Here is a 21,925-nt window from a genome sequence, read left to right on the forward strand (position 1 = left end):
AAGGCATGTGTTCCATCAGCATGTTGTGCCAAATTAGGTTCTTACACCCAGTGTAAGAGAGGCCAATCCACACTCAGAGTCAGCTATTTATTTACAGTTCTGCAAAGAAAGGCATGCTGGGTGGCAAATCCACTATCAAAAGATTTCACTCCTTACACATTTTAGCAAAGGCATGATTGTTCCTTGGCTACAAGTTACATAGTTCTCCTACTACTTAGTGTTCTATTTTTTATTGGTAAAGTGAGTCCCTCTCTTCTTGTGTTAATTAGTACACATACTCAGTCTTCCCCTTCTTTTGAGTCAGGGGGCCATGAGTTGGTGGTTACAATCTCCCTCTGCCAGAATTACATTTCACCCAGTTGGAGCTGATTTCAGCACAGTCGCTGAATTGGCTTTGTTAGTTTCTTCCTTATCGTAGGAGCTCTGCCAAATGTCCTTGTGGTCTGGAAATTCTGCATTCTTTTGACCCACTATCAGCAGGACATCCTTCTTTCCAAGCTTTTTTAACACCACCCTCTCCCCATCAGATCTGAGATCACTGAAGCACACCAAGCCCAAAAGTTTAACAAGGCAATTCTTCCAACACGTAATTTATTTTTCTAATATTTTATGCTGGTTTTGGCTGGTGTGGAGTTAATTTTCTTCACAATGGCTGGCACGGGACTGTGTTTTAGATTTGTGCTGAACAGAGTGATGATGATGTGGAGATGCTTTTGTTATTGCTGGGCAGGGCTTACACAGAGCCAAGGCCTTTCCTGATTTCTCTGCTGCCAGGCTGGGGGAGCTTGGGAGGAGACACAGGTGACCCGGACAGGTGACCCCACTGACCACAGGGACATTCCAGACCATGGAACATCACACTCGGTACATAAGGCAGGAGGAAGGAGGAAGGGGAGGACGTTTGCAGCGATGGCGTTTGTGTTCCCAAATGACCCTGAGGTGTGATGGGGCCCTGCTCTCCTGGGCATGGCTGAGCACCCACCTGCCCATGGGAAGCAGGGAATTCATTCCTTGCTTTGCTTGTGTAGATGGCTTTTGCTTTCCCTATGGTACTGTCTTTACTTCAAACTATCAGTTTCCCACCGTTACCCTTCCGATTCCCTCCGCGATCCCGCGGGTGGGGGCCTGAGTGAGCGGCCCCGGCAGCGCAGCCGGCACGGGCTGCGGGCGGGCCCCCGAACCTCCGCCGGCTGGCTAAGGGCCGCGCCAGGCACGCTGGGGCGGGGAGTTCCGGCTGGGCGCCGCCTGCAGGCCAGGCCGTGATTGGGAACTACATTTCCCGCCGTGCCTCGCGGCGAAGAGAGGCGATAAAAGGGGGAACAGCGCAGGTGTCGCGCCGGAGGGCAGGTGCGGGCGGTTGGTGCGACTCGGCTGAGGACCGGTGCTCCCGAGGCCTCATGAAGCCGCAAGAGCCGCCGGAGAGCGGCCCCGCCGCCGCCGCGCTGGAGGCGCTGAAGCAGCGAGCGTGCGAGAGCGTGGATCTGAACGCTGCGCGTCTGGGCGCGCTGAGCCGCGACATCTGGAGTCGTCCCGAGCTGGCGTACGCGGAGCACCAGGCGCACGACGCCCTGACCCGCTTCTTCTCCGGCGGGGACCTACCCGGCGCCGCCTGGGCCGTGCAGCCGCGCTACAAGCTCGGCACCGCTTTCCGCGCCGACTGGGGCACGGCGGCCCCGCAGGACCCGCTCCGCCTCGCCTTCCTCTGCGAGTACGACGCGCTGCCCGGGCTGGGGCACGCCTGCGGCCACAACCTCATCGCCGAGGTGGGCGCCGCCGCCGCGCTGGCGCTGAAGGCCGCCCTGGAGAGCCTGGCGGAGCCCGTGGCCGTGCAGGTGCGAGCCCTCCCGGGGGAGCGGTGGTGGGCGCTCCCTGACAGCCCCTGACTCTCTCCGTGCCTTTGTGCTGCAGATCACCGTGCTGGGGACCCCCGCGGAAGAGCAAGGAGGAGGCAAAATAGACCTCATCAAGGCTGGGGCGTTCGATGGCCTGGATGTGGTTTTCATGGCGCACCCCTCGCAAGAAAACGCTGCTTACCTGCCCGACGTGGCCGAGCATGAGTGAGTGCGTGGGTTCAGGTGCAAAGAGATGGTTTGTTATTAGCTTTTTGTCCCCTTCCTGAGAAGGGGGCTGGCTTTAGCAGTGGCTGAACTCGGAGCCTTGCAGGTGCCCATCAGACAAAGGTGTCTGCTGTCAGCTAAGGAGCCAGGTTAGTGTTAGGGAATGGCACTCGGAGCCATTCTTCCAAAGTGCTGTGTTCAGCCTAGTGCTCAAATCCCTGACTGATCTGAGATAATCTTCCACATATCCCAAAAATCCATCTTTTGTTATAATGGTTCTAAGCGTTTCTTTTGAAGAAATCCTGCCATCTGTTGAAGTAGAATTTAAAGATACAACTGCAGGGTCTCAAGGGTCATTGTTTTATGCTTTCCTGGATGCCAGTTACGTGGTTCTCTATGCATTTTTAATCAGTTTGGAAGGTTTGCCTTCCTCCGTTTGAAAATAACTGGCCAGCTAAGCCTGACTGAACTTTGGATCAGTAGTAACTTCCATACTAAATTTAGTCAGAGCCGTGTTGTGTGTATTAACTCTCACATCAACTTTTTGGTTTTGATCCATAGTAGTACCTGTCTTTCCTTCGTGTTTGCCCCCAGTGTCAGGATGGACAACAGTCCTACCCTACACAGCTGCCTTTTCTGCCAGCCATATAACTCTTTGAAAATTTTATCTTGTCTTCTTTTGATTGGCCCTGATGTTCAGAGACAGCACTGGCTCACTTGAGCTTTGAGTCACTTGGCTTGCCTTAAAGTACACCTTGCTGGATGTGCATCCCTAAAATTGTACACACTACATGAGGTGCAATTGCCTTAGATCTTACTCAGCTTCTGCAAGGACCATAGTGTTTCCTTACAATTTTGGAGACAGCTGGCACGTGTGAGACTTCTCTTCAGCCATTTTCAAGCAATCAACTCTTAGGCAATTGCTTGGTCTTTAAGTACATGATTTTTAAAAAGTGCTTTGGAGCTTCATTCTTTTCTTTCTCTGCCAGTCTGCAAGGCCATGCTGTTCTTCCTTTGGTGTTGTAAATGTCTGTTTCCACAGTGTCCCAGCAGTAGTCTGCCAGCAGGTTTTTTTCCTATGTTTTATGTCACATTCTTCTATTTTTATGTGATTCCTGATGCCAGAGGGTCTTACCTTGCAGAGTCTCCACTAGTGAACTCCCTCCAGTGCAAAAGCTTTTGCAAGTATTACATTTGACTGTTTCAGACTAAATTCTGATTTATTTAAATAAGTAATTTTCCAGTCATTTATGACTTGTACTGGGAACTGTTTTCAGATTGTTTGTGCTATTGTCTAGCTCTGATATGCTTGATATTACTGACCATTTTGCTTTTACCAGGGCTGTTTCCAGTGGATAATTTGCTTCTGTAAATGCCAAGTTACATGGTAAAACAGACAGGGTTAATTTTCATCACCTGGCCAGTTCTCTGCTACTTTCCTTCCTCGTGTTTTTTCTAAAGAGTCTTAACTGGTTGTTGTACCTTCCTTCAAGACTTAGCCCAACTTGCCTTTGCTTTACCTTAGGACCATATTATAATCTTCAAGATGTAGTTTTCAGTGATAGTTCTGTCTTTCTGCTTGCAATAGCCTTTTGAGTTTGATACAGTAAGGTTTGGAAATCTCTTTTCAGAGGTCAGAGTCTGCAATAGGATGCAAGTCCTAGATAGCCTTTAAACCCTTGAACATGGAGGAGGCATGGAATTGAAGTGCTGAGTGAAACAACTTATTACCTCCAAAAGCTTGAAATGCTGAGTTTGTTATATTTTATGTAATTGTGAGGTTTCAAAGGTAGACAGACAGCTTTTCTAATTTTCATTGGTCTTTGCTTGTTGGCAGGGAGTTTAAGGACTGGAGTTCACTAAGTTGCTACTATTTCTGTGTCTGCAGTTCTGAAAACTGGCTTGTGCCTGAAATAAGATTAACATATTGGGATAAGTGGTGGATACATGCCAAAGTTTGCTGATTCTTACTCAATTACTCTTCACTTAATCAGCCTATTTATTGTTGGACAAACAGGATCCACATTCTTCTGCTGGTATTCTTAAACTGGCTTAGGGTGTTATTATTCTGCAAAATCTCTTGGGTTTTTCTGAGTGTCTGTGACATTTGTGTAGCAAAAGTACAAGTAAAGGAATGCTGAAAGAATTTCTTTTAATAAGAAACACATGTTCTTTCTGGAAGAGAGTACTGCAGCATGACTTTCTGCTGTACTTTGCCTTCTTTCTATTTTTTTGAGAATGTCCAGGGATCTTTGTGAGTTGATTTGAGGGGTTGCAGTCTAATATTTGGGATATTAATGGACAAGTTTCTTACATTTCTTAATGATAAGAAATTTTAAATAAAATTCCTAGTCTAGAGAATGGGTTCTGTGATTGTCTTGGAAGATCAGTGGGGATAGAAAAAGGCAAGCCTAATTTGGGTTGCAGGAGCAGTAAGAGATGTTTCCTGTTGCAACAGTACACTGCATTGTGTCCCTCTTTTCCTTCCAGAGTTTAAGGGCTGGTGTTAACTTGCAGCTGTGGCATGGTTCTGAGCACAAGGGGTCACTTCAGGATAACTGGTTGAGTTGGCATTTGTGCAAGACAGAGGGACAAGCAAGTTAGGCTGGATAAGAGACAGGTTGTGTGTCTTGGGGTGGGAGGAACGCTTGAAGATTGAGTTTTTTCTATAAAGGAGTGGATATGGAGTACAGATTGATTTGTGTATTTTATAAATAGTGAGACCATATATGTAGATGTCAGTATTTAATGTTTTCCTCTTTTGTAAACAGTTCTCATAAACAGTCTAAAATACTAAGTTACTTTGTAAAGCTAATATTAGTGGCCCTCAGATGAAGCAAAGCATTAATTTTTACTGGATATGTTAAGGTGCAATATTTTATGACTTCTGTGAAGTTGGAGGATTGCCTTTGCATTAGATTTCCTCCTTGTTGCAAGCCTTTCTGCCACCTTTTTAGAAGGGTGCAAGAAGAGAAGATCCTTGCTGTGGTATAATAATGTGTATTTTACAATAGGCTGTGCTTTTCCATACTCATAAAACTTGACTTTTGTTTTTTAGACATGGGTTATATGTGGTCTTACGTGCTTTTGCTATCTTAGATATTGTACACAGTTTATTTGACAAGAATTAGGACGCTCAACTTCCAGTTTTGAATCAGAGAAAAAGGTTTGGTACCCTCTGAGAAGAGTGTTTTTAACTTAAAGTCTCAGAAGAGTCAGGCAGTATAAAAAAAGCAGAGGAGAAATTTAATTAATATGTGAAATGTGTACTTTTCAGGAAAAGGCTACATAATGATGTCACCAGTCGCTCCCTTGCCTGACTGGCTCTTGGTATCATTCCATTCTGCTGCTTTTCTAGAAGTCTTTCAGGTTTTTTTTGCACTCAAAGATAGTTTATCTATGCAACAGTCGAGTGCCAGGTAAATTGTTTGGTGTTATGCTGACCAAAATTTAAATAACATATATTTGTGGGAACAAAAGGACATTTTTCATTTCAAAGATTTTTTTTTTTTTTCAGTGAATGAGAAACAAATAAGCAATGCCTTTTATTTCCTAGTGTGACTGTGAAATACTATGGAAAAGCTTCTCATGCTGCTGCTTATCCTTGGGAAGGAGTTAATGCATTAGATGCTGCTGTTCTTGCCTACAACAATCTGTCTGTTTTAAGACAGCAGATGAAACCGACCTGGAGAGTTCATGGTGAGATCTTTCTTAAACCTAATGTCCAGCAAGTTAGAGTTTAGGCTGCTGAAGTACTAACATAGAATATCACACATTCCAAAGTATTGCACTAAAGCACTAAATTAGTTTAGTCATTTCAAATATTATGAAACAGCACCATTTCATTTAAATGGTGTGTCTGCAATTTTTACAGTGATGTCAGTGTCCAGAACTAACTGCTCAAAACAGGCTGAGAGGTCAGATTTGAAAGGGGACTCTGATGCCTAGGTAGAGGTTAGATCAATTCTAAGTCTTGAAGTTGCAGTTCAGAAAAAAAAAAGAAAAAAGTGCAAAATTTATTTTGGTACATGGCCTTGAACTCCTTAATATGTGAATTTGCAAAGATGTAAGATTAAATAGTTCCAGAAAGTGAGATATTACTTACTGCATCACTTTTTGAGTAGACATTCCATTAATTAGATGGCATTTATTGGAAGGGTCTGGTGGTCTGGAATGAAATTTATTTGGTGAAGTACAAAGAACAAGTGATGGCAGAAGATCATAGTCCTGGTTAGTAGCCCAATCAACTAGATGTTCACTGTATTCTTATATTTAATATCTAGTAGGTTTTGAATTAGAAAGACCAATTTGCAGAAAGACATGTTAACCATTAAGCTTAATTTTTCCTCCTTCAACATTGTTCATTTCTACCTGTACAGTGAGAAAGGTTCAAAAAGTGAGGAGAAGCTGCCCTATAGCTATAAACCCAGAGTTCCTTATTGCACCCAGCACAACTTTTGCCAAGTTGAAATTAAGAAACATTGCCAATTCTATGGGACTTCTGAATGTAGAGCTGTTTATTTGAAATGTTTGTTATGAGCTAAAAATCTTTCCAGATGTTTTGAGCTGATCATTATGTATCTTGGCTGCTTATGCTGTATGTAATTCAAATGTGCATTTCTGTCCAGGGTATCTGGATGGAGTCCTAATCCTTTTGACTGTAGATGAAGCTATTTGCAGTTCTGCTGTGCAGCATGCCCAAATGAATTTCAGACAGCAGGCACAGCCTCTCTGTCCTATTTCTCTGTAGAAAACAAGGCACGTAATTAAGAGTTTTGGTGTCTGCAACCCATGTGTTGCAGGTTTAAGGCTGAAGGTGCCTAAGTTTTCTGTTGAATCTAAGCCTAAACCCCTAAATACTGCTTTCTTTCTAGTTTCTAAAGGTTACATGGGTAATGTTGGCAAAAACTCTAAGTACCTAAACAGTAAGGCCTTCTAAGGTAATGCTTCCTGAACAGTAGCAAAACTGAAATTACTGTGTTGATACAACTGCTGCCATAAAACTGGTTTTTCAAAGTGGAAGTATTTAAATTACTTCTGGGAAAGGACAAGCAGCCAGAGAGTGAGACTGAATTTTAGAAATGCTTTCTTTACAACATTGTGTAGGAGACTTCATGTTGTAGACTTTCTGTATAATCAGTGGCTGAATTAAGTGATCCTAAAAATAGTAGTGTTACCCCACTTACAAAAGCTGGAATAATTTCTATTGCTTGAAGTCTAGAATTTCTAACCAATGCTTCATGTACTGAAAATATCATTGTCTTGAGTTCATCTGAGATATTGATGTGATCTTTCTTCCCTGTGTATGAGTGGAGTATATGTTGCCCCCTTAAAAACAGGAATGTAGATTTTTTTTTCCTGTTCCAGAAGTTGTATTAAGCAGGTTGTAAATAAGATTTTCCATCCAGAAGGGCAAATTGGGTGCTACAGCAGTGTGCAGGCAGCCTACTTGTAGTTCAGGTCTGCTGTCCAGTCCATATTGCAGTTGTATTGAAATTTAACTGTAGACCTATTCAGACTCTCTCCAGTCCCACTTACAATTGTGCAGCACAAGACAAATGAAAACTCTTTACTCATGAAGCTACTTGTTCTGAGAAAGTTTGTTATGGATATGTGTCATTTAAATTTGCATGAATACTTACTGCTTCCTTTTCTGTGATGTCTGTCCCTCTCATCTGAGCTGTTCCTATTGTTATGGACAAATACTGATACTGGATTAATTCAACACTGTTTTGTATTTGGACTGTATTTGAGACTGGAGGTGAAGTTTGGAATCCTAATGGGTTTTCTGCACCAAAATAAATATTTTGTTGTCTGTTTACAACAATATAGTGTGTCTCTTCAGGCCTCAGTGACACACATCAGTAACTTCTGCAATATTTCCATTTAAGGTAGAAGTTTCTCAGGTTCTACAGAAAACAAATCTAATTCCACATTATAGAAATTGAGGGTAGAAGACCAGGGAAACACCCTGTTGGAAACAACTAGCTGTTAGTGCAGTTACATCTGTTGTGAAACTGGGATCTGTCATGTGTTCTTGTCAAAATATCTAAATATTACTGTATTTTATGGAAATGCCTTTGATGTTGTAATGGTAGAAGATGTAGTTGGTCACACATTCCCTCGAGGGAGCGCTTTCAGCTCAAACTGCGCTTGTGACTAAAGCTGTATGTGTTATACATTCCAATATTTCTGAAGAATTAAAATGAGCAATCTAAATGAACTTTCTGTGCACTGCAATACATACATTGTTTCAGTATTGCTGAGAAAATTGTTCAGATTTTCTTCAAGATCACAAAATAAGTTGGAAACATTCTAATTGAGGAAACATTTGAAAGTTGGTCTCCAAGTTATCCCTTTTAGCAATTCTTTTCTCTGTTGGCAGGCAGATTATTTTATGGCTCCAATGCATTGAATTTTAGGGGATTAATTAGAAATGCTAGTTTGGCTTGACTCTGGGATGTAAAACAGATGTCTAACCAAAGAATGCTGTGAAATTGTGCTGAAAGACATGTACGTGTTCCACATGTAATGTGACATGATGAAGAAACTTTGTCCACACACTGCATTTTTTACATTCCTTGTATTTCTTGTTCAGCTGATGTTTTGTTATTTTTGTTTATATGTTTTTAGTTCTTGACCCAGGAATTTAATGAGAGGGCTGAAGATCAAACAATTGCATTTAATACTGACAACACAACTTTTCCCTTTCTGCAGGTGTAATAAAAAATGGTGGTGTGAAACCTAACATCATTCCTTCTTACACTGAACTAGAGTTTTACTTGCGTGCTCCCTCAAGGAAAGAGCTTTCTGTTCTGACAGAGAAGGTTGAAAACTGCTTCAAATCTGCAGCAGTGGCCACAGGATGCAAGGTAAGAACATATTCAATGTCATGTGTGTCTGTTACACAGACCAGAACAGGAAATCAGTGTTTACTCTGTCTGCATAGTGTTTAACCAAAGTAAATCTAAATTACTGGTACACTTTTTGCTGTTCTGTTGCTTTGTGTCCTGAAAGAAAGCTTTGGTTTATAAATAGAATGCCACAGAATCCTAGAGGAATATGTGTTGGGAGAGACCTCTGGAGGTCATCTGGTCTAATTCTCCATTCAGAGCAAGACCAGTTAGAGCAGGTTGCTGAGTGCCATGTGAACTTTTGAATACTTCCAAGGATGAAATTCTACCACCTCTCTCAAAAAGTGCTCTACACACCTCGTGGTGAGCAAGGGTTTTCCTAATGGTTATGCTGCAATGACTTGAGCACTGACACAGGTTTCCTGCAGAGATTGCTGTGTTTCCCTCTTTGGAGATACTCAAAAGCTGCCTCAGTATGGTTCTGGGAAAGCAGCTCTAGGTGACCCTGATTGAGCAGGGGAACTGGACAAGGTGACCTCCATAGGTGCTTTCCCACATCAACCCTCTGTGATTCTGTTGTATCCAACAGGATTTCCTTTGCTGCTTCTTGTTGGATCACTGACATCTGAGAAGTCTGGTCCTGCCTTCCCTGTACCCTTCCCATCTGGTAACTCTAGACAGCAGTAAGATGCCCCACTAACCTTCTGTTCTGTGAGGGCTCAGCAGATCGAGTTCTTTCAGCCTGTCCTTGTACATTGTGTTCTCCACTCAATCATCTTGGTGGCCTTCCCCTGGCCTAGCTCCAGTCTTGATTTGAGGAGAAACCAAACAAACACAGCACCAGCTGTGGTGTCGCAGGGGTTGACTCCATCAGTAATAAAAATACTAAAATGCTAATGGCACCAGTCTCAGTTGCAGATGGGTGCTACAGTAACAGGCAGCAATGTGGTATTTTGTGCTGCTGATTATAAAACACTTGGAGCTTGCATGTCTTGTGTCATCTGAGCCAGTTGTGTTGTCATGCAAAGCTAGGCTTGGTCATGCACTATCTACTCTTAAATGAGTTCCATCTTGTGTGGTGGATGCTCACAATCACCTTGTGATTCTTGAGCCTGGGCATGAGTTCTAGGAGGATTTATTTGCTTTGTAATCCCTCTGGGAACTTGAGACTAGGATGGTCTGAGGAGTGTGTAGTTTTCACTCTTGGCCCTTCAAGAGGATGTGACATTTAGGTGTTGTTCAGTGAGCTGGAACAGCCCTCTGTTTCAGTGACATTTAAAAAAATAATGGCTCCCAGACTGTATTTCTGCTTCTCTTACTCTGCATCCTTGGATGCATCCTGCCTGATCCCATGTACATTCAATTTCTTTAAGTGTCCTGTAATTTCTTTTTGTTTTGCTGTGGGTGATGCTTCTATCCTACAGATAGTGCTGCTAGGCTCAGAGACCTGGGAGGCTTGATGGCAAACCTCACCTGTAGAAACAAGCAAAACAGGTATTGGGTATTCTGTCTGTTTTTTTCCCCGTATTCTTGGTCATTAGGTCCACTGCCCCATTAAGCAGCAGGCTCATATAGCAATTGAATGATATTTCAATTAGCATTCTGCATTCTCATTTGTTTTGCTTTTAGTAAATGGAAGTGTGTCTCATCTAGCTGGTTCAAGCAATATGATTACCTTTTTTGTGCTGCTAAAATAGATGGTTCTACTTGGCTGTTAATTACAAGCTTATGACTAATTCAGCAGTAAAAAGAATGTATGTGATCATCAAAACAAATAGATATGGGGTATGTGAATGTCACTTTTATAGTCTTCTTGAAATGTTAAAAGTTGTTTTCCTACTGTGCCCCCTTCACTATATCTGGAAAAGAGGTTCAGAAAGTGCACTTTATGCAAATGAAAGTTAAAACCTCTTTTGAAATTTGACATTGATAGATTTTTTTTTTCCATTTGTTTTCAAATTTCTTACCTGTATGAAGCCATGTCATGAATGGGGCTGTAGTTATTGGAAGCATTCTGAAAAAAGGTAACATAGTTTGATAAAAGCCTGTGTTTATTTCTATGTAGTTTAATAGTACTTGCAGACAAAATCATTAGACACTGTTACAGGAAATATTTGTTTCCTGTTTTTGGAGAAAATTTTGAAATCCTTTCTTCTGGAATTTGGCTGTCTAGTGCAAGCTGAACAGAACATCAGCAGTGTTTTGATGGAGGGTAATATTTGGCAGGATGTTGTATTTTTGAAATAAACTTAGCGCTTACGTCTGTTTTGCCTTGGGCTTGAAGTCTGGATATGTAGGGGGTTTTTTTGGCCTTCAGATTGTTTACATTGAACTGGCTTACACTGGAGAAAAACTTACAGTGATTTGGGGTTTTTGTCTAGGTGGAAATAAAAGGTGGTGAAAATGATTACTACAATGTGCTTCCAAATAAGAGCCTGCAGAAAATTTACAAGGAGAATGGAAAGAAGCTTGGAATAGATTTTATATCAGAAGATGCTATCTTGAATGGTTTGTCAGGTAACTCCAGCTGCATTTTTCATTGTATCTTAAGCTTAGGTTGATCAAGCTTCAAGTGTATAAAATAACAAATTAGAGCTAAGTTAAACACAGAAGAAAAAGCCAAATTACAAAGCTAAAGCTCTGTAGAAGGTTTATATCTCTGGCCTGCGTTTCTCTATTTGTTGTAGAAACTAAGAGGTAAGAAAAGCAGTAAACACCTTCTTATAATAATTCTGAAAATATTTCAAGTAATAAGCAGTTTGGCTGGGGGAAGGAATAGAAAGCTAAGAGCAGTCTTTCTGAGAATATGAGCATGTGTAATGAATTGTCTCTCATTCTGTGGCTTTAAAATACAGAATCCTGGTTTGCTATAAATGGGGATGAGACCTTTTTTTTAGGAACCTTGTTTAATAACATTTTCCAAGCTTACATATAAACAAATATACTAGAATCTAGCAATTATTTTAGAGGGAGTTTTTGGAGAGATTTATAACTTTAAGTTTAAGTATCTCACTAACTCTAATTTAATCTTTTCATTAACAAGTAATTACATGCCTCTAATTTTAGTTTATGAGTTCAACGGATTAGTTTTCCAAAGGGTGCTCTTCAAGTAGGTGTTCACTTTTGGGTCCTGACTATGTCTTAACCAATTTAACTTTTTTAGTCTCTGAGCTGTAACAGCAATGGGAATTCTTGAATGCTTAGGTGGGTTTCTTGTTATCCTTAACACTTTTTTTTCAGAATCTTCCTACAGGAGCTCTGTTCAAGTCTCAACTTCTGCTCATACTTTGAGCCTTCACTACTGATCTTAACTGTATTTATGAACATTTTTACTCCATTCATGCTACAGGCTTTTCTCTTAGAAGGAAGATACTGTTCTCAGTAAAAAGTTATTTTAATTAATTTGATTGTAGTACTTATCTTCTCTTTATTAAATGCAGATTGTCTTTGGAGTTTGGACAAATTTGGTGTTTAGGAGCAGCTCTCCAAATTCCTTTTTGTGGGTAGGGGAGACATTGTATCTAAAGAAATTCTTGGTATCTAATGGTGATGGGATTTTTTTCTGTTTCTTACTTGCCTTTCAAATTAAAGTGGTTCATTGTCTCGTGTTTAAAAACAAATGATAACTTAAGACAGATTTCTTCCTACTTTCTTCAGTGTAATACAAATAAGATTTACTGCTTTGCTTGTTTAGCCAAAGAAGGAGACTGAGGAACCTTAACATGTTTACTGTAGTGCAACTTTCTGGAGCTCTGCTAGTTGGTTCTTTCAAACCTCTGTAGTAAGGATGATCATGTATATCAGTGATTTTGCTTTTGTTCAGAGGTCTTGAAGTGAACTTTCCACAGACACCCAGCTGCAGTAGGGCTTTCATATGTAAGTTATATGATATGCTCAATGTTAACAATTAACTTGCTTAAACCAAAACTCCCTGTATGACTGTCCTGTCCTTGAATTGCGTGTCAAATGTCAAAATGTGCTTGAGCAATTGCTTTTTTTATCTCACATTGCAGTAGGGTTTACTGAATTTTCTTTTCACAGCTTCTCCTCTGAATTTTTGCAGTGGGAATTCAGGACAAATAACAAAGCACAGTCTCCAGAGCCATAGGAGTGGAACTTTGTATGCTACCCTTTTCTGGTGGGGGGATTGAGTATTTTGTGTCATCTTTTTCAAGACCTCTATTTCTGTTTAGTTTTCATGTGGTTTTCAATGTTTTCTTTTAGGATGTCAGTTTCCTCTGTTGAAAGGGAAGGAAGATAGCTCAGTTGCTTCTCCATGTCTGTGCAGCAGAACAGTCGTTCAGAGCTGGGCGCACTCGCTGCCACCTCTGCGTGGGCATTAGTGTGGCTCTGCTCCCAGGTATCACTCTAGGCAGAAAAGCGTCACCAGGGCTTCCCTGAGCACCTCAGGCCACAGGCACACAGCCAGGGGTGTGACATCCTGTGAGACTGAGCCAGCTTGGACCAGGTGCCAGGACCTGTTTCTCCTGCTGCTGTTCGTAGGACTTTACTACAGGATATCCATAACCTCCTAAAGCAGATGGCTTAGTTACACAGGGCTTAGTTGAGCCCTTACCCACACCTGTGATACCTTAATCTAGTCAAAATGTAGTATTCATGGGGTTCATTGGCTTCCTGTGCACAAAACTGATAAAGAAGAAGGTCTAGTATATTTGAAAATTCCACTTTTGAAGCTTGGGACTCTATATAAATGTTTCCTGGAATCTTTTGTGTTTTCCCCTCTGTTCATGTTTGTGGTAATACTGACTCCACTAAATATGCAGTGACTTGAAGAGGCTTCAGGATATATTTTTGAGAGGCTGGAACTCCAGTATCTCTCTGTTGAAGGTAGCACAGGATTATGTATATTGCATTGGTAACTGCAATTACTTGTGCTTCCAGAAAGAATGCCAATTGATATGTGTCTAGCAAGCACACAATTTCAGGTGTTTTTATGGAAATTACTAAACACCTGATGTTCTAAACATACCTCTATCTTATTCCCATAAAGGGTGTAACATTTTGTCTGATAGAGGGGAAGATTTAGCTGTTAGATTTTTATTAAAAGCTGCCTGCATTTTGCCTCTCCATGTTGCTAGAAAATACCCAATTTAAATGTCTTCTACTCAGCAAAAATAACATATCACCTGGTAGTACATTGAATATGGATATGAATTTAGGAGGAATGACATGACTGAGAGCTATGATGCTGAGAAATTTCTAGTGTTTCATTTGCTAAGTGGAAGTAGGGAAAAGGGCAGCACAGTCTTTGCAGCAGTTTGTGTATTGGGACTTAGAAAGGCTGGTCTAGAACCTTTGGTTTAGTCTGGAGCGTGCAGAACTTCTGGTTTGTGTGTCCAGATTGGCCAAAGAAGGAATCAGTAGTACCGACTACTGGAAATTAAAATGACTTATTGCTGTGCCAAGAGTTGGATTTTCTTCAAATGCATCCTGAATTTATGGGAAGAGATGTTTTTGAACAAGCTTTGCTGTTTCCCTTATTTGTAAGCAGAGTAAATAGCAAACTCTTGTCCTCATAATGTAGGCTCTGTGGACTCACTTTCAATAACTGTAGGCTTCCAAGTAAAATCTGTGTTTTTCCATTGTTTAATTACTAAATCTTAAGGCACTAGCAATATCTTCTCATCATAAAGTATCACAAATATAGAGGCTACCTGATGTGTTAAAAAAATTTTATACACCATTACTAAAGAAACAAATTCTTTCATCTCTGGCCCCAGAAAGTTAATTGGAATCTTAGTGGGTCATCCCTCTTTTTCCCTGATAAAAAAACAATGGTTCCTCTGGTACCTGGATTTCACAATAAGTGGTACATTGATTTCTCCAGCTTCAAAATGTGATTTTAACAAATAATGAGTGGGTTGCTTGTTTGGGGGAAAAGAAAAAGCCAAAGCCACTTGGGATGTAGTTGTAGACTCTTGGATGATTTACCGTGAAGAATCTTCTACTTTGGGATGACACCATTCAGTAGATAAGGCTGTGAGATAAGGGCTAGATAACATACTGAAAGTGATAGGCATGAAAGAATCATCATTGAAATCTGCAACATTGCTATCAGGTGTTTGTCTACAAAGACCTAGCATTTTATCTGGAGTTTACTTCTGATTTTATTTCAAGGGTGCTTGTGCTGTTGAGATTTCCATCAGTGAGAATAATCAAAACACATGGGGGTAAAACCAGTTACCCTCAATCTGTTTTTGTTTAAAGATTAATAGTTTCTACTTTAGTCCCCTACAGAATGCTGAATATTTGCATACTGGTGAGAAGCAGGAATTGTTTGGCCTAGTTCTGAAGGCTCTAACAGGGAAATGGCTGAAATGCCTGACAGGCCCAAGGTTTGCAGCTTTCCTGTTTCTGAACTAACAGCTTACTGTCAGGAGATGCTTGATAAAAATGGGCAGTAAAAGGAATAAGAACATGCTGATACATCTTCCTTGCAGTCCAGTAACTGGTCATTGATCAGAAGTGCACTGGAGGCAGCTCCTGAAGATGGCTAGTTAGGGAAAAACACCTTGGTGACAGGATATATTTGTATGGATAATGGCTCATTAGAAATGTTCTTATTTTAGTATCTGGGGCAAAGGATACTCCATTTTAGACATGGGCTGGAGAGAATGTCTATCATTTTCTTACAGCAGTCAAAACTTTTATTAAGCACTTTTATTAAGAAAATATCTGTGCTGCTTCTAGGTTCGACGGACTTTGGAAATGTTACATTTGTGGTCCCTGGGATTCATCCTTATTTTTATATTGGCTCTGATGCATTGAATCACACTGAGCAGTACACAGAAGCTGCAGGTGAGTGAAAGTGAAAACAATTAACATTAATTGTAGAGTTGCAGAAAAAGCTGACAAATATAGAATTTCTTGGTTTGTGTTTGAGGTTATATGTATATGGGTAGGATAACCACTCCTCATACTAAAAGATAAAAAAGAAATTAGAAGGATTATCTATAACAGCATATTCAGAAGAATTTCTAAAATTGAGCTGAAAGATAAGTAATTTTTACTCCTAAAATACAGGAAATGTAACAATGCTAGCTTATAAAACTCCACGTTTTCCGATGAGCGTAATATGAACACTCAACATTCCTGTTCTCAGTCTTAGTTGTTTTTGTCAGTAGCAGAAAATTAAGTACTTGAGGCATGGAAAAATAGGTTTACTTCATGCAAGTAGATGTTTAAGAAAATGTTCTTGAAGCTGAAACTTCTAATCTTACTTTATAAAATATCCCTTGTGCAGCAAGCAAGTGGTTGAATATTGGTAATCTAAGCTGAAATTCCCTTACATTTTTTTCTGCAGGGTCACAGACTGCTCAGTTCTACGCCCTGCGCACAGCAAAGGCTTTGGCAATGACAGCACTGGATGTCATCTTCAAGCCAGGTCTGTTAGAAGAAGTCAGGGAAGACTTTAGAGAAGTGAAGCTGAAAGAAGAGGAACAAACAAATACAGTAGAACCTAAAAGAGAATCTGGTGTTGGTGAAGGAGCATGTGCATCACACTAAACTTGATTAAAACATTCTCAGTAGCATTGACTTAATGGAGATGCTGTATTTAAATCCCAATGGGGGCTGGATAAATACATAGCTGAACAAATTATGATTTTATTTAATTTGGACTTTAGGAGAAGTAAATAGTATAATTGCTTTCAAAAATGTGAAATTTCATCTAGCTGTAATGTTTGTGTTCACTATGGTGATGATTTTCATACAGAGATCTCAAATATGTTCTCTTTAATTTCCAGTTTTGAATGAATTATAGTGTTTAGATCCCTTGTCAGTGATTTTCCATGTAGTGCTATATTAATATTCTTTTTAGAGGAAGTATGGTTGTTTTCTGTTCTAAAATAAGCACTTTTCATTCAGTGATCATATGCTGAATCTGATCAGTGAAGCTTTTATTAAATTTCTGGTCAGTCACTTTTCTTGGGACAAGATGGAGACTTAAAAAATGAGCTGGTGTCACTGGAGAGAAGGGGCTATGTTTGGAAATATACTTGGTTTTGATAACAGTAACTTCCAGCAATGGAAGAGAGGACTGTTTGTATAGGAGTGCAATCTGAAAAGCTTGATTGTCCTGAAATGTGTTGATTTTTCTCCTAGTAAATTCTGGGGGTGTTGTGGAGAAGTCATGCATCACAAAATTGGAAAGCAGCTAAATATTTATTTGATTAAATCAATACTTTTAAACTACTTTAAGAAGAATTCTACTCTGAGGCAATACAGGTGTCCACACAAGGTGTTGCATCAGCTTAACTGACCTGAAGGAGGTGTATAAATTTATCTAAACCAGTGGAAATCTTTGTGACAAAGCTACAAGTGTGGTGCCATGAGGCAATAAATGGTTGTGTGCAAGTCTCTCTAGTAATCTCAGAGGAGCTTGCAGTGAGGACTGCTGGCTTTTGTAACCTGTTTGTTCCTGTGTCCTAAGCAGCAGATCTGTAAAGTCTTGCCAGTCATCCTTTCTGTGTTTTGTGTGGTTAGTCCATTTAATCTTTGCTATTTTGCTTCTCAAGGACATTGATACTGCAGTTTTAATTAGGTGGTGTTTTGTGTACCCAGACATGTTAGGATGCCTTTTGATTCACTGGTTAAAGGATCTTGTGAGTACACAGAAAAGAAGTTAGTGGACAGATGGAGTGAGAAAGCAACTTCCTGATTAACATTTTCCTCAGCACACTTACTTCTGGAAGCCTCAGGAAGGAAGGCAGGCAGGCTGTATTCCTCAGGAAGTCAGAATAACTGACTTTCAGAAATATATATATATTTTAAACAGTCTCTAAATGGTAAACTCTAAAATTCTGTTCAGCATTTACAGTTTATTCATTTCTATATTCACTGCAATTTTACACCAGTATCCTTGTTTTCATTAGCAAAGGGTTTTCACAGATGGATGTGAGAAAGAGGTGAAGGTGGAACTCTGAGCTAAAGATGTGTCCAGGATAGTAAGTTAAATACTAAATCCACCTGAAATTTGTTCTAAGGTTTGTCAGAGGAACTTTGTCCTTAACTTTTAATTTACAGTATGCCTTGCTCATTCTCAGACACAATTGTAATTCATTAAGATCTACTTTGTTAACAGGCTAGTGCATTGATTTCCTTAGCACACGTGGCTTTTTATTTCCTGCAAGAACTGCTTAACTTCTTGCTTTGCTGTTTTTAAGATAGAGTGTTTGGATCCCACATAGATAGCACATGCTGTATTGTTATGTTTCCTACAAGCTGATGTGCATTAAAGCCTTCTCAATTCTCTTTGTTCAGACTTCTTAGCTGCATCATATCCAAGATCAGTTAATTAAACTTCTCTGAAGTAAAAGCATGTCTTCATTTTGTTGTAATCATTGCTGGAATAAAAATGGAATTGAAGTACTGATTAAAGATGAGTTGATATTAATAAAGGAGTTTAATTGTGATTGAATTTTCTTGTCCTTTGCTTAATATTGGGATGATTGAGTAGCATGTTTGATTTTTTCTTTTTGCCCCCTAGTGTGTTACCAATATGTAAGATTGAGGGTGGTTTAAGCTCTCCATTTTGGTCTGCATTTGTGAGGGTTAGTGCTTTCCAAATGCCATATTTAATGTTAGTCTTTATAATCCTATGGCTGTTTTAACTGTTAAAACATGCTGGAATTGATAGAATAAGTTAGAATGTGAGCTTGTGAAGGGTCTCTGTTAGGCTAAAGCTGGTCTAGCTCCAGTTTGAGGTGGGATTATCACCAGCACTAGGTCAGGTGACCTTGGCTTCATTTGCCAAATCCTTGAATTCTCCTTCAGCCTCCTTTCTCAATTCCCCATGTGAGCTAATTCCAGTTTGTCTCAGAATGTTCATTCTTGAGGTCCAGAACTAAAGCAGTCTGGGATTTAACCTTGCAATTTTACTATCACAGTGATACTATGTATGCGAAAAGTTTAGTTCCTGTGGGAATTAAACTTTGATTTTCAGTCATGCTCAGAAATCACGCATACATGAAAATACCCAGCATGCTTTTTAAGTTGCCCTAACTGCAGTCTTCCCCAAGCTGTTTGTAATTTCAGAGTATTGGGATATTTGTCAGGAATAGTATTCTCAGTAATGAATCAAAATGTGTGAGTAATGGACTGTAATGCCTGAAATTACTCTGAACTGCTGATGGCAAATGACAGCTGTGAAAGGATGAGGTGATGATGTCCAGATGTTGTGAAGAACTTAAAGCCTCTGCCAGCCTACCAAACTATTGTATTTCCTTATTTAGTATCTATCTTAGGACCTGAGCAAAAGGTACAAAGCAAAACAAAAAATAAAACATGAAATGTGATGGGTTTATTTTTTATGAAAAGATTTGAAGGCAAGAACTTGCAACCTGCTGTGTTCTTGGTGCAGAAGAGCCCAGCAGTCTCTTCAAACCATAAATGGGATGCAGTTTTGTGTTCTTGTGAATCTCATGTCTGTAATTGCTTCTCCCTACTGTGAGTGCTCTGTACCTGCTCCCATTGCAGTCACAAGGAGCAGGACTGTGTTCCTCGGAGGAAGAGTCACGACACATTAGCTGCTGAAGTCTCTCTAGTATTCACTGAGTGATCTCATAACTTGCTAACAGCATTCCTGAAAACAGACTTTTATGTAGAGCAAAATGTTTAGGAATAAATAATTTTGAAATAACAAAGAAAAAGTCAGTCTACATTATTTCCTTTTTACCCCTGAGGTTTGCCATTTCCTTGTCCTGCAGGTAGCAGCCCTCCACAGAGCCTTTGTCCACCAAATTCTTTCATTGACTGCTGCTGCCACCCACATTTTGTGTTCTTACTGGGGAGCAAAAGTGCATCCTGCATAAGGGCTCATACCCAGACTGTACTAAGCCAAAGCTGGATAAGATTGGTGCTGGTTTAGATTCCTCTAGGCACTAATGGAAGCCAGAAGAAGCTGACAAACTCACTAAGGATTTTTCTCAAGCTGCAACTGCATCTAATGTCCTTACTTAAAAAGAAAGTGAGAAGCCCAATGCTTCAGTCCTAATGAGTCCATATGGTTGTGGATAGTGTAAGAATATGGTGCTCTTGTTTATGTTGCATGCAGGTAAAAGCTTATAAAAGAAAGGCCTTATAAAATCAGGCCTTCCTCAGCTGAATTAACAGCTAGCCATTCAGTTCCCATGAGAAAGAATTCTAGGAATGAAAATAATTTTGCATAACAGTCTATCCTTCTGAGAAAAACGGGTTGCACCTGTGAGAAATAAAAAGTCTATCCCAAGAGAATCTGTGAAGAAAATATGTAAACACTTGTGTAAAGAGAGAGTCTTACACACACAAGCACCTTCTAACTAATGAATTGAGTGGCAAGAATGTTACTAATTAATTAGAATTAAACAGGATGACTTTGAAAACTGTATAAAAATGGGCTGTAACTTTCAAGTGGGGCTTTTTGCCACTGAAACTTTGAGGTGCTGTGCCTGTCGTTATTCACTGGCTATTGTTATAATGGCTCTAGAGTTTAGAGAATCACAGAATGGTTTGGGTTGGAAGGGAGATTAAAAGACCATCTAGTTCTTCATGCCTTCTCTTTTCCTACTCCAGCCTGGCCTTGAACACTCCCAGGGATGGGATATCTGCAGCTTCTCAGTTGCAGACTGAAGTTTGCCTCCTTGCTGCTTCACCCTATCAGTAATTATCATCATCCTTAAAGACTGCCAAAGGCTTCAGCCTCCAAAGCTAGAGGTGCTCACAGGCAGAGCCTGTGTCCGTGCACAATACACACAGACCTGCCTTCTGCACACAGCCTGGTTCCTGGCTGGGCTTTGGGTTCATCTCACAGAAATTGCACAGTATCACCCTCAGCAAGGAGAGCAAGGTAATGCTCAGTTGCTGTGTGAGATGGAAAGCTGAGTGTCACCATCAAGGTGATCTGGAGTTTGCATCCAGGCTTCTCATCAGAGCCCTGCTGTGAAACTCTGGGACTCTCCAGCCCTACCTGCATAACCAGATTTAAGGATGCATTTGGTATTCATCTGGTTCAGGTCCTGAGTTCTCCATGTATAAACTCACGGAGATCATGCTTTTGAAGGTAGAAAACACATGATGCTGTACAAATGTGAAGTTTTATTGTGATTTTCAGTGTTTCTAGAAATAAACAAAAGCAAACAAACCTCTTTGAGTTATTGTAGAAGTGGAAAGGAGCAGAGTGTTAATGATTGGATACAAAACCTATACAGTGAAAGGTTAAAAGCCAAAAAAGTGCATATGTAAATATGTTTAATGAGTACAGTTGCTGATAGCAAACACTGACTGTATATGACATATCCTGTAGTTATAGAGTACATGTATATACACATTTATATAAGACTGAAAAGGCACTAGAGTTTCCCAAATAAAACACAAGTAAATTAATAGTGTAAATCCAAACACTGAGGTTGGGGAATCAGTTTAGGGGGTTGTGCTAGAAGGGAAATTTTGAAAAATCATATGGGAAGTTGGAAACTAGGTTCCCACTGAAAGCCAGTGAATTCAAAATCCAGCTCCCATTTGTATCTTCAAAATCTCCTTTAATATACTGATCAGATGCCAAATAATGTATGTAGTATGAGATTAATGAGTCTATAAAGGAATGTACCATACTGCAGAAAACTACAGAACATTAAGCTTCTTATGGAGCTGAAGAGCTTACTATAAAATCTGGCACTCTTGTTCATGCTATTCTTAAGTTGTAGAAGTAAATGGGTTCTTGCAATACTGAGAATCTAAATACATTCCTGTGCAAGTTTGCCCAAAAAATCTATTTGTGGGGAAAGCTGTCATCAGAATAAGGAATAAAGATTAATGTAGAGTGGGAAAACCTGGAAGTCAACCTTTTATCTGCTTTTACCAGAGTGACCTTTCTACTTTAATTTGACTGAAATGTTTACAGGTTAAAAAAAAGGCAATTTTTTAATCTCTTGTAAAAACTTACAGGAGACTAATATTCTATGAAGGGGACTTGATAAAATAAGGTATGATAGTACATGTGCATGTAAAAAAAATCTC

At 40.1% G+C, this 21,925-nt stretch overlaps 1 protein-coding gene across 1 annotated transcript; it reads left to right on the forward strand.

Annotated features, from left to right (window-relative positions):
• Window positions 1-1,323: 1,323 nt before the first annotated feature.
• Window positions 1,324-18,350, forward strand: PM20D2 (peptidase M20 domain containing 2). Its single transcript, XM_064707519.1, has 7 exons — window positions 1,324-1,832; window positions 1,909-2,057; window positions 5,614-5,756; window positions 8,775-8,929; window positions 11,293-11,428; window positions 15,623-15,730; window positions 16,236-18,350. The coding sequence occupies exons 1-7, from the start codon at window positions 1,398-1,400 to the stop codon at window positions 16,436-16,438; spliced, it is 1,329 nt and encodes a 442-aa protein (XP_064563589.1). The 5' UTR covers window positions 1,324-1,397; the 3' UTR covers window positions 16,439-18,350.
• The last annotated feature ends 3,575 nt before the right edge of the window (window positions 18,351-21,925 follow it).

The sequence above is a fragment of the Zonotrichia leucophrys genome, chromosome 3 (assembly GCF_028769735.1).
Source record: "Zonotrichia leucophrys gambelii isolate GWCS_2022_RI chromosome 3, RI_Zleu_2.0, whole genome shotgun sequence".
In the NCBI taxonomy this organism is placed as follows: Eukaryota; Metazoa; Chordata; class Aves; order Passeriformes; family Passerellidae; genus Zonotrichia; species Zonotrichia leucophrys.